We start from the raw sequence: 17,630 nt of genomic DNA on the forward strand, positions 1-17,630 counted from the left end.
GGATATCGGATATATCCGCATAATTAAACCTTCTCTTTTTAATCATATTTCTATGTAAAAAAATTTGATAAAAATATTTCTTTCATTCTTTTAAACTTATTTATTCTTAAAATATTTTTAATCAAACTCTCTCTAAATAACAAAAATAAAATAATACAATATATGAATAATAATTACTAACTAAAACATACAAACAAGTAAATATAATACCATATATATATATATTTTAATTATTATAATGCGGATCTGCGGATCCGCGGATCGGATACGCGGATGTAGAGCAGATATCCGCAATCCGATCCGCAAAGGGTGCGGATCCGACCCGATCCGATCCGATCAATTTGCGGATCGGATCGTATCCGCAATTTTCGGATCGGATGCGGATATTTACCGCGGATCTGCAGATACGATCCGATCCATGGACACCCCTACGAAATAAAATGACCAATTGCCAAGCCATGGAGTGAAACTTGGATATTATTTTATTTTCGAGGTGGTAACAATATTGTTTTAGACAAGCACAAGCAAATTTCCACAATAAAAGACATTGGCATTACACAGTTATTTACTATTTTAAGGAATTGCAAAATTATAGAATTATTAACCATAAAAATAATCAAAGAGAAAAATCTATAAAGGAAAAATTTCAGTGTACACAACGGGAAACCCCTGGCCAATTCTTAAGACCATTTTAAAATTTAACACTTAGCAATATATGGTGAACAACAACGGTGTTGGTATATAACACTATTTAATTTCTAACAACAAAATAAATATTCCAGCTGAAATATGAAAGGGAATCTGGCAGGATTTTTTTAGAATAATATGGAAGGCAGAGGCGAAGCTAGGTTGAAGTTGAGGGAGGGGCCAAAAATTAATCTTGTAATAGAAAAAAGTAAAATAAAATTTTTAAGGGGTACTAAAATAAAATTTGTACACAATTTATAAAAAAATTTGAAGTTTGGGAGGGGCCATTGCCCCCCTTTTGTTATAGGTAGCTCCGCCCCTGATGGAAGGCATGATCATATGTCACTGACAAAAGATTTAAGCATAAATTGTACTAGTATTACCTTTGACGAATTTTCTCAAACTCTCTGGGATCAGTAACTAATATTTGAACACCCAATTGCATTTTCGTCTTCTGAAGATTAACCTAATTGAAGTAGCGTAATAATAAAAAAAGGACATTCTTGACTAGCGCGTAAAGGCAAGATTTAACTAATTGAAGTATGCATCACAGATTCTCAACACATGCTGAAAATAGAATGTTTTAATTTCACCTAGGAGCAAGCTATATAAACAATAAGATGAAAAGGAATTCGAAAAACCAACCTTGATTGGGTATTTAACTTCCCCCCTAGCATTGGTCATCTTTACAGCTTGCACTGCCTCTACAACCTGTGTAAATAACCAAAACCACCAGAACCATAAACCCACATGATGAGAACTGAAACTGCTTTTTGCAATTGCGCAGTCCATATATCCCCAAAATTTAACCTTTTCGAGCACTAAACTTCAAACATACCAAGTTGGCAAAGAAGTCGCTATCACCAGCTATCAACTTTGACGACATGCTGGTCTTGGCACAGTTAATAAGGGATTCCTTTCCAAGCTTGTCAACCTAAAGTCAATAGAGAAATCCGATTTAGTAACAAATAAGATATACCAGAGCTAGTAACTGCATCGCACTTATGGCAAGAGAAGCAAGCTCTGGTCAATACAAAAATTGCATTGCAGCCAGAGGTTTGTCCTGAGACCTACCAAATCATATAAGCCAACAAAACTAATCAGCATTTGCAATCTTTGCATGAAATGCATACCTCTTATACCAAACAGAATATAAAAGCATAAACCAAACAGACCCAAAAAGTGAAAATCAAATTCATTTGAAGTATATATACCAAAAACTAAAACACCTTCGAAAAGAAAAAAGGAAATAAATCATGTTCCTTATTAATTTAAAACCAACCTTAACGTGGCAGTGACATTATACTTGGGCAACATCTTGCCACCAAAATAACCAGGTCAGTAACCAATTCCTATTTGACAAATCCATAGAATCAATCAGTGCACTAACCTAATATCTTTTATGAAAAGCTGTTTGGGCTTTTCCACCAAACTTGATATCATCCCAGAGTATCTACTCCTCACTCCTCAGCCAAGTAGGTCATAGACAAAGTTAATTTTATTTTCCATTAATATTTAAGCTGAAAAGAAGGTCATAAAACAGAAGGAGAAAAAAAAGGAACCTTTCAATATTGTATCTTAACATATCACCTAACTACTTCTACAACTTCCAAATCACAGAAGAGAGAATAATACTGCAATAAATAATCCTAATACTACAATTTCTGCATAGATAAATTTATCTGCTGCAATAAGTGATTAAGAGAAGCCATAATCTAGAAGTTCAATTCCATTCTATATCTATAACAGTTCAACGAATTTCACTGTATTGCTAGAACACTGATTAATTAAGAATGTGCAATTCTAGGGTTCCAAAAATAATTAACCAAACAGAATAAACAAACATGCATACAATATGAGAGGAAATAGATTAAACCAGCGTTAAAATGGTGAAACTGAAAAAGTTTCAGAAAGCCTCTTCAAGCTATATATATAAAATTGAAATCCAAGTGTTTCGCACATTGTATAACACTACAAGAATTTGGCCGATTAGCTACTACAAAAAGAGTCGTAAAATCATCGCTAATCTGACGCAAAATATAATTTGTGGCAGATTAGCTACCGACTAGCAACTAATGGTTTCCTCGCTAATTACAAGTTGCAGATCAGTGACGCAAACACAACAGTCGCTAATTCATCGGAAAGTTTTTTAGCTACCGAATAAATAGTCGCAAATCAATCACTAAAGTAAAAGCTAATTCCGTAGAAGAAATGGACTAAACGGTAGTCGCTAATTAGCGATAAACTCTACTGCAGCAGATTCATCGCTAAATGAAAGCTAAGTGCGTAGACAAAATGGGATGGTTGGTTGACGCTAATTAGCGAGGAATTTTTTCGAACCTAACTCGTCGCAAATTGTCGGCTAATATGGTCGCAAATCTGTCACATTGTGTAGCAAATCTATAGCTAATCTTTGAAAATCCTTAATCAAATTTGTAGGAATTTTATCGCTAAACCAAAGCTATTCGAAATTATAAAGTAGAGTTATGAAATAGTCGCTAATTTGCTAAGAAATAATATGTAGTCAATTAGTTGCAATATTATCGCAAAATGTCATCGCAAATTTCTTTTAAAATAGTAACAAATCGATAGGTATCTTACAATTGTTTCAGTCGCAATAGAGTCTTTAATTTGTCACCATCATCAACAGCGAGTACGTCGCTAATTTTACTAGAATATCAGTTAGAATTCCAATTTTTTCGTTATACTAAAATAAACATCATATTATTTTTTGTTTTTTTGATTGAAATGAAAGATTATAATGCATAAAAATAAAATTAGTTCATAAAAATTATACATGTTTAAAAAAAATAAACCCAACATATTTATTAAAATAAAAGTCTAATGCAACATCTCCAACATAGATACTTCACAAATAAAATATACTTCAAGGAAAGATACCCGACGCTTCAACTTAGCTTCTTGTAACAACATTTATTAGAATATATTATCATAAATCATTTGTTATAGACAATATTTTTCTTTATACCTTTCTTCTCTTGTGTTCGCCAAAACTGATAGACCCTGCAGTGTGTAATTTATGAGCAGGCATAGCAGCCCTATTTTTTTGACCGGCCACAGACTTGTTTTGCCACTTTGAATCTAACCAATGATCAACTAAGCCATTCCAAACATCAACTTTCATTGCTTTAGGTCCATGACCCTTAATATCAGCAATACTAGTAGAGTTTGCCTCCTTAAAAGCTCTATCCATTGCTCTTTTCAAAATATCAGGATAGCGGTCATGCATTGTCTTATTCCAAACAGTTCTTGCCATAGCCTTATCATAATTTGATGCAAATTCATGTTTTTCCTAAATTTAAAGAGTAAAAGAATTAACAAATACTCAATCCAATTATTTGTAAAAAATCGCAGTGAAACAACATTATAATTACTAACCAGAAAATCTTTGAACAATTCGTCCTTCATGTTTGGACAATAATCCTGCCATCTTGGCGCTGGAGAAGGCATCCTACTTAATAAATCTTTCGTGATGTCACGAGTTACCGTATGATCTGTAAATCTCTTCCTACATTAAAAAATACACAATTATCAAAAACAGTTTAACACACAATAACATAGATCATCAAAGCAACAACAAATTCTAGACTTAGCTATACTACTCAACTTTAACATAATTCATGAAAATAAAATAGATCAAAAGAATATAAAGCTCCCAAGAATGCAAGACTAAAGCAGCAACCATTGTTATCTTCATGCAAGCAATCCCAACAAACAGTTTTTCAAATAAAAATCAAGTTTATCAAATGCACTATAAAATCATGCATTGATTAAATGAAATTCAGGTAATAATAATGTTGTACTCTTGTATTTTCTAAAATATAATGGTAAACTGTAAACACTCCTAATGCATCATTTAAAGAGAGATGAATGTCACTCGGACAAATAGAGAGGAGTTATCACAAATTTACCAAATCTCGGGAGGTTAGTGTCTTTTGCACTAAAGACAAATATATTTTATCTCAAACTGTAAAACCCACAAGAAATGAAGAGGGAAAAAGAAGTGATCTCATTTCATCCCAAACATGTCTTAAAAAGTAACGATAATAAAGGAGTAATAAGCAAAAGTAACAACTTCAGCATCACTATAATTTAATTTGTGATTGCACAGAAAAAACAAGTAGGAGTATATTGAATCAGTTTTAATAATTTTAACATTTAGATAAGCTGGATGTTCAAGGCTTGGCATCAAGACTTGTGTGATCATATCTATCTATCTATCTATCTATCTATCTATCTATCTATTAATAGAATAATACAATTAATAGAAAAGTTGAGTAATCTCAATGGAGAAGCCAGCCAAGTGTCACAAATACATACAATTAATAGAATAATATACTATTTTAATTTAATTTTTATATGTTATTATACTTCTTTTAAAAAATACAGCACATGCATTTCTAACAAAATTAATGAATGAACAGTAAAATCAAAGCCATGAATTCTACCTTTGTGATAATTTGAACACGATAAAGTGTGAAATAAATATATATACAACTCACAACATAATCAGAGCTAAAATCTAGTAATAAACTAATAAATTAAAGGTACTGCACTTAATGATATTCTTCTTTTTTATTTCAAGTAGAAAGTATGCTATAGGTCAAAATAAATTTATAACTACTTACGGTTTATCGCCTTTCTCTACAGCTATTACCAGCTTCCTGTTACTCCTAGTTTCAGTATGCAAACTTGATTGTCCAACACTAGGTAGCTCATTATCTTCTGCGTCTAAAGCAGATGCGTCAGACGAATTCGCACCTACAGTGAATAAGAGACAATTTTCAATTAGTTGTGTTGTTATTTGTGAATACGTAAACAGTTAGCCGCTGAAGTAAATCATACCATCTAATTGTGGTGATGGTTGTGATAAAATTTGTGGGGATGGTTGTGATGCTGATCCCACATTCAATTGTGTAAGATGAGGTTCATCATGAGTATTACTCTGTTGACCTAAACAAAAGAAAAAGACAAGAAAAATATAGATGCGATAAAATCATTTCCTAGCCTAGGATTAAATAAATCACAATGAAGACATATAACTCAAATATATAGTATAGCTATGTACCTAACACATGTACCGATGGTTGAGAAGAATCAATATCAACATTTTGCTCACCTAAACTCAATAAAATAGGCACACATCATATTTCCTAAATAAAGAATTGTTAATGGTAAAATAAATTAAACGGAAAATGTATACCTGACATACGCGAGGGAAGCCGAGATTGATCAATACGAGTGTTTCGTACTATTCGTCCACCCCTACCTTTCGGTGCCATGATTATCTGTCAAATAAAGAATAAAAAGAAAAGAAAGTGTTATTAAAAATATTTAAAATACAACCAGTTGAGATACCTAGGAACGATAGTTACCAATAAATAAGAAGAATAAAACATTATTGCACAATTTAGATCACAAAAATTTAAAAAAAATAAACAATAAAGAGTTGACAGTCACTAATTAACTAAGGCAACCAAACATGATTCAAAGCATTACTAATCAGCCAAAGCAACCAAACAATGATATGAATCATTCTTTTGACCACAAAATGCCATATATAGCTACTACCGAGTGTATGGTGAAAATAAGAAAAATCAACTCAAAGTTATAGTCTTCATGAGTTCCTATCCTAATTCCTATGATGACATGTTCAATAAAAACATATTCACTAACCCAACATGTGCTTCTGCCTTTTTCTTTGGTCAACAACTCCATATATCACATATCTCAACAAATTAATTTCACATAATAATAATAATAATAATAATAATAATAATAATAATAATAATAATAATAATAATAATAATAATAATATAGTCAAAGAAAGAAATCACAGGGAGGCAAAAGGTATCTCTTATCTAAGTCTAAGGCTAAAAACATTGCGGTAGTAAATTGGTGTAAATGCGTGAGTGAATCTAATAAAAAGGGTGTTATAAAATCTCATCAGAAACAAATAATGATGGCAAAGGCCCAACAATAATAGTTCTCTTCTCCCTTAGTAGTAATAATCCATTCAAACCCTGTCTTAAATAACCCATTTTGTTTTTACCCCTGCAAAATATTAAAGAGTTGAGAGTCACTAATTAGCTAAGGCACCCAAACATTATTCAAAGCATTACTAATCAGCAAAGGCAAAAAGGTAGTTCTGCATGTGATGTAAATTTAGGCTGTGTTTTGTTAATGAAGGGAAGAAAATAAGACTTAGACACAAATAGACATAGACATAACAATACACAATTTTTTTAGGTTTATTTAGTAAAATAATAAACAACACAATATACAAATCACAATTATATTAAAATGTTATTATTATTCTTCTCTTTCCATCATTAACATCATATAATAGTAACACCACATCCACTGCCCCCACTTCAGTTTGTTACTTTTCTTTTAAGATTGGGGCAGTGTTTGGTTGAGCCTCAAGAAATTAATAGACACAGGACGTATTGTTCCAAAATCAAGATTAAATTTTGTGCAATTCATAGCTGAAATAAAAGTCCCACAAGTTCTAGGATCACAATTTGGAAAAGTTGAAATCCCATTTGATTGAGTTCATACATAGAAACAAAAGAGGAAGCAAGGAACAAAAGAGGTATTAGAAGAACAGCAAAGAGGAGCTAAATCAGTGTGTAGAAAGAGATTAATTCGAAGGTGAAAACAAAAATGCACATTATGGCACCAAAACAAATAACTAGTTCGAGTTAAAATTTGGTTAACAAATGACTAGTTCATGTACCATTTTTCTTTAGGAATATGCTTTGCTTACTGTGACCAAAAGGCAGCTAAATCCATACATGTTTTAAATTTCAGCAAACAGGAATCTGTCATCATGTAACAAGAAACAAATAGAATGTATTATCCAGAACAATGCATCATGCCATTTTTTTTGTTTTCTTACTTTTCATATATTTAGAACTATTCATGTCTTCAACATGCCTGCCAGCACAATAATTGACCTTAGTAGTGATCCTGTTCTTATACTTTTTTTTGGGCTTTTCTGCTCAATTGCTTGCTTTCTCAGGATTTTTACTTTTCTCTCCGGCAAAGTGTCTAGTGATAATAAACTACAACATTTATTGAAGGAAAGATTGTATACTTTTAACCAATAGTAGGTAAGTCAGTTTGGACTAGTCATGCTAATTCCAAAATCAGCCACCAATCAATATAAGGACATTTGATTATGCTGTACTAAAAATATTGAATTATATTATTTGAAACCTTTGATTATTTTACTTATGATTAGTTGCCAATTTTTATATTCATATAGATTTTTTCTTACCGGACTAAACTAATTCCACTATCCCGTTGAACCTTGATCATCCTAAAAGAGTTAAGGAATATATAGCGGGAAAGATTCCAATGCAACTCTCTCATCAACCTAACAAATGAATACTAATATTTTCAACAACTCAAATATAGAGGCAACAAACTCAGATATAGATTATTTTAAAAAAAATAAAAAATGAACAATAAAATTCACCGCAGCAACAAAATCTAATCCAACAAAGATGGGATAATCCATGAAAATTTTGAATGCAAGTACCATCACAATCATATTAAATTATCGACAAGAACAAGCCTGGGGAGAGATTAACATAACCTGCGATTTGTGAAAAAGAGCAGCGGACCCTTCAGTGGTGTCGTTGATCAGACCTCTATTAGCGAACCTCCTTCAGCGAACCTACTTCAAACAAATGGCACCAGCAATCCTTATTTTAATTTCTGTTTCTATGGTGAACTAATAACTGAAGGGGAAATAGTGGAGATAGTGGGACTGCAAAAGGCGCTGCGCGCGTTTTATGTTTTTTACTTTTAGCGCTTTTTTAAAATTAGATATAGTATAATTTTTTGAAATTTTTGTGTTCTTATTTTTAAATTTAAAATTTATATTTTTTTTAAATAAGAATTTAAATTTTAGTAAAATTTAAAACAAAAAATCACAAACAAAAATAAAAGGCAAATTAAAAACCAACGAGTTCAAGAACAAAAAAACCACAAGGGTTGGAACAACAAGAATTGAATCAGCAACTCACTAATTAAAACAAAAACCAAGGAAAATAATAACTGAATAATTAATAAAATAAAGAAGAAGGAAAATAAATCACCTAAGTTTTTTCAAATGTTCTGAAAATCAAAGAGGAGGGCGAGGGAGATGAAGCTTTCATACTCGATGGAGATGGCTGAATGGAGGGATGCACAGCGGCGGATGAGAGGCTGCAACAGCGGGGAAATGGCGGCTGAGTGGAGGCTCGAACAGGCGACAGAACACAGGCGTTTGGATGGAGCTGGCGCTGCGCGCACCACGACAGAGCAGACGCGATGACGGTGGTGGCTGGACAGGTTGAAGAACGGCGACGAGATGGAGATTGCATGTTCTTCTCTGCTGCGATCGAAGCAAGTCAAGCACCGTTGTGCTCTCGAGTTTTGGGAGTGAGGTGAAATAGCTGAGGGCAAGAGTAGTTAGGGTGTTTTGGTTTTGCTCTCTTTCATTCTTCTGATTGCTAACTAAAACGGCACCATGTACTTGTATGGTTTTTTTTTTCTTTTTTATTTTTTAAGATGTATATATAAATATAATTTAAATTAACTATTTAATCAATCCAAAGCAAATAAACTAATTTGTCTTATTGATTGTATGGTTAACCGTATTTATATATTCGATTAAATTGAAGTGAGAATTACATTAATATTCAACAAATTAAATAAAGACAGCAAAATTAAATTAACATTCAACAAAATTTTGAAAAAAAATTTTCGATTATGACAGTTCATTATTCTTATAATACAATATAATGTTAATAATTTATTATAAAATTATAATATAATATTATTATTTTTTTTCAAAGATACAAATAAGAAGAATTACTGATATAATAATGATCTTGTTAAGATTAAATAGAAATAACATTTGAAAGCAAAAAAGAAAACACTAAATATATAGAGCCCTCCGAAATTGAAGAACATTAATTTTGACATGGGAATTTAATTTTGTACCTAGAGAATCACCAACTCTAAAGAAATGATTGAGACCAATTGGTGTAGTAAGTTGAAAAAAAGCTAGGAAGATTTGATTTTATTTTTATTTTTATTTTTATTTTTTTTATTAAAGATAAGAAATATTATAAATAATATTTAAATACATGAAGAATAAGCATTTTACTATTACTCTACTAGAATAGAAATCACACTAAAAATTATAATGATAAAATAAAGACTCAATTATAATTTCATCAAATTTTTAATTAGATCTTTATAGTTTAAAGTTTAGAATGGAGTCCCTCTATTAGATAAATATTTTAATTAGATCATTTCTAATTTATTATAGCTAAACCCCAAACATATTCTCAATTGTGAGTGATATCTAAACAAATAAATAACAATTTTAATTATTATATAAACCCTAAAACTAAAACATAACATAGATTTGAAAAGAGATTCAATGGAACAAGCATAAAAGCTTACCTTGATTTTGTAGAATGGCCGAGACATTTCATCGAACATATGAGATATATAAAGACAGAAAATATGTGAATCTACATCACATAGTCTTCATTCTCAAGTTCAGAACTAGCACTTTCACTATCTTCACTATCAAATTTTTCGTTATCGTTGATGAACTCATTATTGAGCAAAATGTCCATTGGACAATTTATATCTTCTACATTTACATCTTCCATTGGAGCATTTGCATCAAACAATGAAATAACTTCATCCTCCAAAACAACACTTTGCTCTCTTAATTCAGATACACTTTCTTGATAAAAATCATTACTATCAGCCTTCTCATTAGGTTCTTCATCTGGATCATGCAAACTTTCATTCATAAAGAGCTTGGCTCTAACTTTACAAGCTGCCCACCATTCCCCACTAGACTTATACCCACTATGTGGGTATTTTGTGTAATATACCTGTTGTGCTTGTTCAGCTAAAACAAACGGCTCGTTTGATTGTAGTCTTGATTTATACTTTATGTCCACTAACCCATATCTCTCATCAACTTTTACTCCATTAATTGGGTCAAACCAGCAGCATCGAAAGATAAATACAGTATTTCCATAGCCTAAGTATGACAGTTCCAATATCTCCTCAAGAATGCCGTAGTAGTCTAAGTCATTTTCCCCATAAATATTTCCCTTAACACATACCCCACTATTCATGGTAGCTCTATTTTTGTCGTGATCCTTAGTATGAAATCTATATCCATTAACTTTTAAGCCATTGTATGAAGTGACAGACTTGGAAGGACCATGAGCTATCTGTTGAATCATTCTACTTTCAATGTGACCTGTATCTACCTACAAATGAATACAAAGACCAATTGAAAGTTATACATTCTTGCTTTAAAAATAATTTTAATGTTATAGGTATTTAATTTCAAAAATCACTCACTTGATTCTTTATCCATCTACTGAAGTCCTTATCGCAGGCATTTAGTATTTCATCTTCGGAGATATTTGGATGTAATTCTTTCAGTGAATCCTCAAATTGTCTAATAAATAAAGTAATCAATATAACATTCAGATTAATTGTAAAATTAGTCTATATATAATATGAATATAAAAACTAATTCTGACGTACTGGAGATAAGGTTCTATTTCTTCGCAGTTGACAAGAATGTATGTGTGGGCGATATGAAGCTCTTCATCAGTTAAGTATTTCTTTGAACCTCGCCCGATGGAAAGGCATGGGTATCTAAAAATAGACAAGAGATTTTCATCAATATTTGAACCACCATCATCGTTCCTAGGAACTTGAGTCCGCCTTGTTTGTACTGTTGACTCAAAATACATAGAAGTAAAATTTGAAATTTCTTCCAAAATATATGCTTCGCAAATAGATCCTTCAACTCTTGCCTTATTTCGTACTTTTCGTTTTAAGTATAGCATACACCTTTCAAATGGATACGTCCATCGATACTGCACAGGTCCTCCAACCTTAGCTTCATAAGGGAGGTGGATAACTAAATGCTCCATCACATCAAAGAAAGCTGGCGGAAAAATTTTTTCCAGCTTACAAACCGTTTCAATAATGGAAATCTCTACCTTCTCCACAGCATCAGAGCGTATTTCAGTAGCACAAATTTGTTTAAAGAACAAGCTGAGCTCTGTTAGCACTCCCCATATGGATTTTGGCAACACGTCTCGAAAGGCCAATGGAATTAGTCTTTCTATGAAAACATGGCTGTCGTGACTCTTCATTCCGTATATCTTCCCATCTGCTAGATTAACACATCGTGAAATATTTGATGCATAACCATCAGGAAATTTTAATTGCTTTATCCACTCGCATACTGTCCTCCTTTGTTGAGAATCTAAGACATATGTTGCTTTTGGTTTTTTGCACTTTCCATTCTCAAATACCAACTCCAAGTTAGGGCGTTTGCATATTATCTTCAAATCTTCTCTTGCATTTGCGTTGTCTTTTGTCTTGCCCTTTACGTCCATAACAGTGTTAAAGATGTTGTCAAAAACATTTTTTTCAATGTGCATAATGTCTAAATTGTGTCTTATCAAATTAGTTGACCAATAAGGCAACTCCCAAAATATGCTTTTTCTCACCCAATTATGAATGGTGACTTTTTTTCCTCTCGGATTAGCCCCTAAGTTAGCTTCTTCGAGTTTGTCCAACTCATTTAAGATTTCAACTCCACTCATTCGTTTCGGTAGAAAAGACTTTTCCACGGTTGACTTTTTAAAAGAGTACCGATCACGACGAAATGCATGACCAACAGGCAAGTACTGTCGATGACAATCAAACCAACAGGGTTTAGCACCGTGTTGTAGTCGAAATGATTTAGTGTTCTTCATGCAAATCGGACAAGAAAGACGACCGTGTGTGCTCCAACCAGACAACATTCCATAAGCCAGAAAATCGCTTATAGTCCACAATAATGCTACCTTCATGTTAAAATTTTTCTTTTCCCATGCATCATAAGTAGTAACACCATTGTCCCACAAAACCTTTAACTCATCAATCAGTGGTCTAAGATAAACATATAATTTTTTTCCCGGAGACTTCGGTCCAGGGATCAAAAGACTGAGGAATATGTACTCTCTTCTCATGCACATACATGGAGGAAGATTGTAAGGTGTGACAAACACAGGCCAACATGAGTATGGAGTCTTCGAGCCAGAAAATGGATTAAAACCATCAGTGCAAAGTCCAAGCCTAACATTTCTAGACTCTTGGGCAAATAGTTCATGGGTGGCATCAAATTGTTTCCAAGCATCAGCATCAGCCGGATGTGTGATCACCGATTCATCTTGGCGTACTCCATCCACATGCCACTTCATATATTGCGCAGTAGTTTTAGACATAAACAAACGTTGAAGCCTTGGAGTAATAGGAAAATATCTCAATATTGAGTATGGCACATCCCTACTACTATTACATGTATCCCCTGCCTTTGGCTTAAATCGTGGATGCCCACACATTGTGCAGGCTACATAACTAATCTTGTCACTTGTTTCTTTATAATATAGCATGCAGTGATTAGGACAAGCATCAATTTTCTCATATCCTAATCCCAATTCTTGAATCATTGTCTTTGACCGGTAGAAATCTTCTGGCAACTTCTCTGATTCTGGGAGCATGCTCTTGATTATGGCAACCATTCGATTATAACAGCTCTCACTCATGTTGAATTCTGACTTCAAGTTAACTAGCTGGGTTACAGCTGACAATATTGTATGCTTGGTGCAGCCATCCCACAAAGGTTCGTCAGCACTCCTCAGCAACTTATAAAACTTCGACGCGGATGGATTTGGATCCTCTTCTAAACCTTCCACTACGTTTAAGTTACCACCTGCAGCATCAATAACCATGTCTACATATGGATTTGTATTCTCCTCTTCATGTTCTTGGGTAACATTTGTTGCGTCCTGTTCAACCCATCTTTCCTCACCATGAGCAGTCCAATTTATATAACCCTCCATAAATCCACGATCACACAAATGCTTTTCGACCCAGAATATTTCATCCCTAAGCCTGTTCTTACATTTTGTGCATGGATAAAGAATGCGACCTAAACTATCAATGACTGTCGGGTTTCTTTCTACAAAATCTATGAATTTCACAACACCGTTCTTAAATTCCTCGCTTAGATGACCAGTGCAATCTTGCCATCGTGACATCCAACTTCTATTGGGCGCCATGATTATCTGGACTAAGGTTTCATTTTAGTTGTAATACCAATGTTTAACATGCATATAAATGGACATATTCTCGTGTATATTTTCTCCAAAATTTTATTAATATATTTTTATTCACAATCACACTAAATAATCCTTTCTACAAGTTATAAAGTAACAAACATAATACATTCAATTTGAAAATAAAGATATAAATCATAAAAAGATAATATACAAAGCTTGAAGAAAATAATCATAAACAATTTGAAGCATTAGAAAAACCAAAAACAATTGGGTATCATTAATCTCATGTCAAGAACTTCAAGTCACGAGGTTAAAAAGTATGGAGATATAACGGGTTTAATAAAAAAAATATCAATAACATGGTTAGGATTCTAGCACAAAATTTTCAATAACAAATGTGGAAAGTGAGTGTGTAGTAGTGATCCACTAAGTTAGCTGGATTTAAATTGGGGAATGAAAGTTTGAGATAAGTACAAGTATATATGCCTTATTGAAAATCAAGATAATATCTCTAGAACATTAAGGAATATCAGATGTGATCTCTTAGAATTAATATTGATATTTATTGTTATTATTTTCTTATTTGATTAGGATTACGGCTTCCCTATCCCTGTTATCATAAATATCAAATCATCCAATTTTTTTTAAGAGAGTACAAATGAACATGAACCAATTCAAAATGAAGCAAGTAGACTTATACAATTGAAAAACCCCAGTTACTTAAAAATAGGTAAAAAAAATCAAAGAAACACAATTTTAAGTGATCATTTCAGAACAGCAACAAGTTAAAGGTTCCAGTAACAAATTTCTCATCCACACATTCAACTTTCAGCAATAAATCCAACTTTGAACAAAAAAATCAAAGTGCATTCAAGTTCAATCAATAATAAATTCTTTCAGCAATGAACAATTTTAAGTGATCATTCCAGATAAGCAAAAAATTCAAGGTTTCAGTAGCAAATTTCAACCACACATTCCACTTTCAGCAACAAATTCAACTTTCAACAACAAGATCAAAGTGCTTTCAAGTTCAATCAGTAACAAATTCTTTCAGCAATTAACAAATTTAACTGACCATTTCAGATAAGCAAAAAATTCAAGGTTCCAGTAACAAATTTCAGCCACACATTCAACTTTCAGCAACAAATTCATCTTTCGACAACAAAATCAAAGTGCATTCAAGCTCAATCAGTAAAGTGATCATTTCAGAACAGAAAGAAATGAGAAATTAATTGGAACTCACCAAATTGGATTGTGCGAAGGAACCTGAGGCAAGGCTCAAAGTAAGAAGATGAATGAAGACAAGCCCACCTGCTACCTCCGTTGCCGGCAACGACGAGCGCAGGGAAGGCGCACTTCTGAGTACGAGAGGATGACGAGACAGAGTGCGACCCCGGGACCTGCTGCTTCTGCGTTGACGATGATGGGGAATAAGCGACTGGGTGCAAGACAGTGATGGTGAAGAGAGCTGGCCAACTGGCTTGACGACCGAAGCAAGAAGATGACAACGAGCGCGGTGACCGAGCTTGAGAGAGTGAGAACACAGAGCGACCGAAGATGATAATGGCGTGAGAGAGACGTTGGGGGTTCAGGGTTGGTGGTCATTCAGCTTAGGAGGGGGACTTGGGACGACACCATTTATGCCCCCTTTTGTTTCCTAATATTTTTGGAAAATTAATTTTTATATTTTTTGAATAATAAATTTAAGATAAAAAATAAAAATTTTGTAAATAATAAATTATTAATAAATAAAAAATAAAAATAAAAGTAACAATTTTATAAGTTATTTAATTTTTTTAATATATAGAATAATAAAATTTGAATAAATTTAAGTATATGTAACAATTAAGATGAAAATTTTATAAATCTTTGTAAATTTATTTATTTTCTCAATCTTATTTAAATTGAAGCAAATGTAAAAATTTAAATTAAAAAATTTTTTTCGCATAATTTTAATTGCTATATTTTTTATTTTATATTTAATATCTTAAATCATCATTAATACCTTTTTATATTTAATATCTTAAATTATCTTTAGTTTTATTATTCTTTTAAAGTTTTTAATTTTTTTTCATAATTTTTTTAACCATTTTTCATACACATATCTATCGTTATCTTTAATTAAATATTTTGTTAGCTTTTTTTTAATGCATGGAATAAAATAATTTTTTTAATTTTTAAATTATTATTGATTATGCAAAGTATTTTAATAAAACCATCAAATTTATTCGAATTATGCACGACGAGAAATGCATGTAACTCGAAATATTTAAATTCAATTTACGAAACCATCAAATCGAATCAAATGGTTTCGATTTATGTTGGGCATGAAATCTGTTACCTAAATCGAATCTTGTTAATTTGATTTAAACGTTGTTAGAAATTGAATTCACTAAATTCGATTTATTCACTTTTCAACCATTCACGTAATTCGAATTAACTCGTTTCGATTTTTATTCAGGAAATCGAATCATTTACTATGTGTTTCGCTAAATCAATTCGATTTATATAAAAACGTAGTTTGAGACTTTGACGTTGTATTTTTTGAATTAGGATAATCAGGACATATTGAAATGCATTAGGTTTATTAAGGTCATTTGCCCAAATAAAAAGGTAACGGTAAAAAGAAGAAAGAAAATTTAACTGATAATTATATTTTTGACCAATTTTATCTTTTTCATAATTTATTTACAATTATTAATATTTAATTTATAATTTTAAAAATAAAAATATAAAATTAATTTCTTAAACTCAATAGAAAAAGTGGCTGAATAGGCACGATAGTGCCGGATGAGCCGTTAATTAAAGTAATGACAAAATAAGGACTAACATTTTTCTGACAAATTAGTAGCAACATGAAATAAGCGAGAAAAGTCTATCAGTTGTTAAACGGTCGCTAATTCCTCACTAAATAAGCTTTTGATTCGTGACTCAATTGCGACTAGTTACTTCTAAAATTTTCTCGATTAACTTTGGATTTGTTATAACTTTGCGACTGATTTCCAACGAGGTTAGCGAGTAATTTGCTACAAAATAGGTAGGATATAGCTTTTGCTTTGCGATAAGATTGCAGTTGCCAAGTCGCTCGCTAAATTAAACTTGCGACAACTTAGCGACAAATGTATTTCGCCCGCTAATCAGCGACTTGAAATCAGCAAACGAAGTGTGTCAGTTGTTAAGCGGTCGCAAATTTCTCGCTACTTAGGTCATAGGCGCTCAATATCCGTATTTCCACTTTAGCGACTAATTAGCAAGGAACACTTTCCTAGCTGAATGATATATCCGTTGCGACGAGTTAGCGACGACTATTTTCTGTCGCTACCCTAATTTTGAATTTTAAAAATATTATGCAACAAATTAGCGAGAAATGAATTGCTCGCTAAAAATAAAAACTATAGCGACAAATTAGCTAGGAATTTGTCCATTGCAGAATGCATTTCAAGTCTTTGTGACAGATTAGCTAGGGACATTGTTCCTCACTAATTAGCCTTTTCACACAAAGTTTATTTAGCGACAAACTAGTGTGTGAATTGTTTCTCGCTACTTGTATAGCAAACACTTGCGACGGAATAGTGACAATAATATCCCTCGCTACTTTACTTTTATTCGATTGAACTCCTAAGCGACTGATTTGCTAGAATATTGTCACTCGCTAATTAATTTGCGAGAAATTAGCGACGAAATTTTCCTCGCTCTTTTTTTAGCTACAAAAGTCAATCTTCGAGAAACAACCTTACTCGTAAATCTCTCACTAATCAGTCGTTT

At 32.4% G+C, this 17,630-nt stretch overlaps 2 protein-coding genes and 2 long non-coding RNA genes across 6 annotated transcripts in view; all 4 read right to left on the reverse strand.

Annotated features, from left to right (window-relative positions):
- The window catches only part of LOC110266266, a 2,479-nt gene extending 1,333 nt beyond the window's left edge, over positions 1-1,146 (reverse strand). Inside the window, exon 1 of the long non-coding RNA XR_002353403.1 lies at positions 1,071-1,146. This is a non-coding gene — a long non-coding RNA (uncharacterized LOC110266266). The remainder of the gene's footprint in view (positions 1-1,070) is intronic.
- LOC107619264 lies at positions 1,342-2,018 on the reverse strand. Of its 3 annotated transcripts, none has more exons than XR_002353402.1 (4): positions 1,970-1,984; positions 1,722-1,757; positions 1,526-1,621; positions 1,342-1,398 (listed from the first exon to the last, which is right to left on the reverse strand). It is a non-coding gene; the product is annotated as an uncharacterized LOC107619264 (long non-coding RNA). The 3 variants fall into 3 exon arrangements; XR_002353401.1 differs by having other exon boundaries at positions 1,690-1,757; XR_001615588.2 differs by lacking the exon at positions 1,722-1,757 and having other exon boundaries at positions 1,970-2,018.
- LOC107616422 lies at positions 3,529-9,225 on the reverse strand. Its single transcript, XM_016318382.2, has 9 exons — positions 8,879-9,225; positions 8,312-8,395; positions 5,912-5,996; positions 5,777-5,827; positions 5,554-5,661; positions 5,337-5,469; positions 4,087-4,216; positions 3,677-4,000; positions 3,529-3,609 (listed from the first exon to the last, which is right to left on the reverse strand). The coding sequence occupies exons 3-9, from the start codon at positions 5,988-5,990 to the stop codon at positions 3,529-3,531; spliced, it is 906 nt and encodes a 301-aa protein (XP_016173868.1). The 5' UTR covers positions 5,991-5,996; positions 8,312-8,395; positions 8,879-9,225.
- Positions 10,245-13,865, reverse strand: LOC107616421. Its single transcript, XM_016318381.1, has 3 exons — positions 11,290-13,865; positions 11,101-11,200; positions 10,245-11,006 (listed from the first exon to the last, which is right to left on the reverse strand). Exons 1-3 carry the CDS (start codon positions 13,863-13,865, stop codon positions 10,245-10,247), a joined length of 3,438 nt encoding a protein of 1,145 aa, XP_016173867.1.

This window comes from Arachis ipaensis, chromosome B09, assembly GCF_000816755.2.
Source record: "Arachis ipaensis cultivar K30076 chromosome B09, Araip1.1, whole genome shotgun sequence".
Taxonomy (NCBI): domain Eukaryota; kingdom Viridiplantae; phylum Streptophyta; class Magnoliopsida; order Fabales; family Fabaceae; genus Arachis; species Arachis ipaensis.

Bases quoted from the DNA above. Each gene is read 5' to 3' on its own strand.
- LOC107616422 (XM_016318382.2), bottom strand. From the start codon at position 5,990: ATGGCACCGAAAGGTAGGGGTGGACGAATAGTACGAAACACTCGTATT. The intron at 5,828-5,911 runs GTATACATTTTC...TATTGAGTTTAG, and splicing joins GCTTCCCTCGCGTATGTCAG to GTGAGCAAAATGTTGATATT. The intron at 4,217-5,336 runs GTAAGTAGTTAT...TTTTTAATGTAG, and splicing joins GTAGAGAAAGGCGATAAACC to GAAGAGATTTACAGATCATA.
- LOC107616421 (XM_016318381.1), bottom strand. From the start codon at position 13,865: ATGGCGCCCAATAGAAGTTGGATGTCACGATGGCAAGATTGCACTGGT. The intron at 11,201-11,289 runs GTACGTCAGAAT...TTTATTTATTAG, and splicing joins GAAATAGAACCTTATCTCCA to ACAATTTGAGGATTCACTGA. The intron at 11,007-11,100 runs GTGAGTGATTTT...ATTCATTTGTAG, and splicing joins GTAGATGGATAAAGAATCAA to GTAGATACAGGTCACATTGA.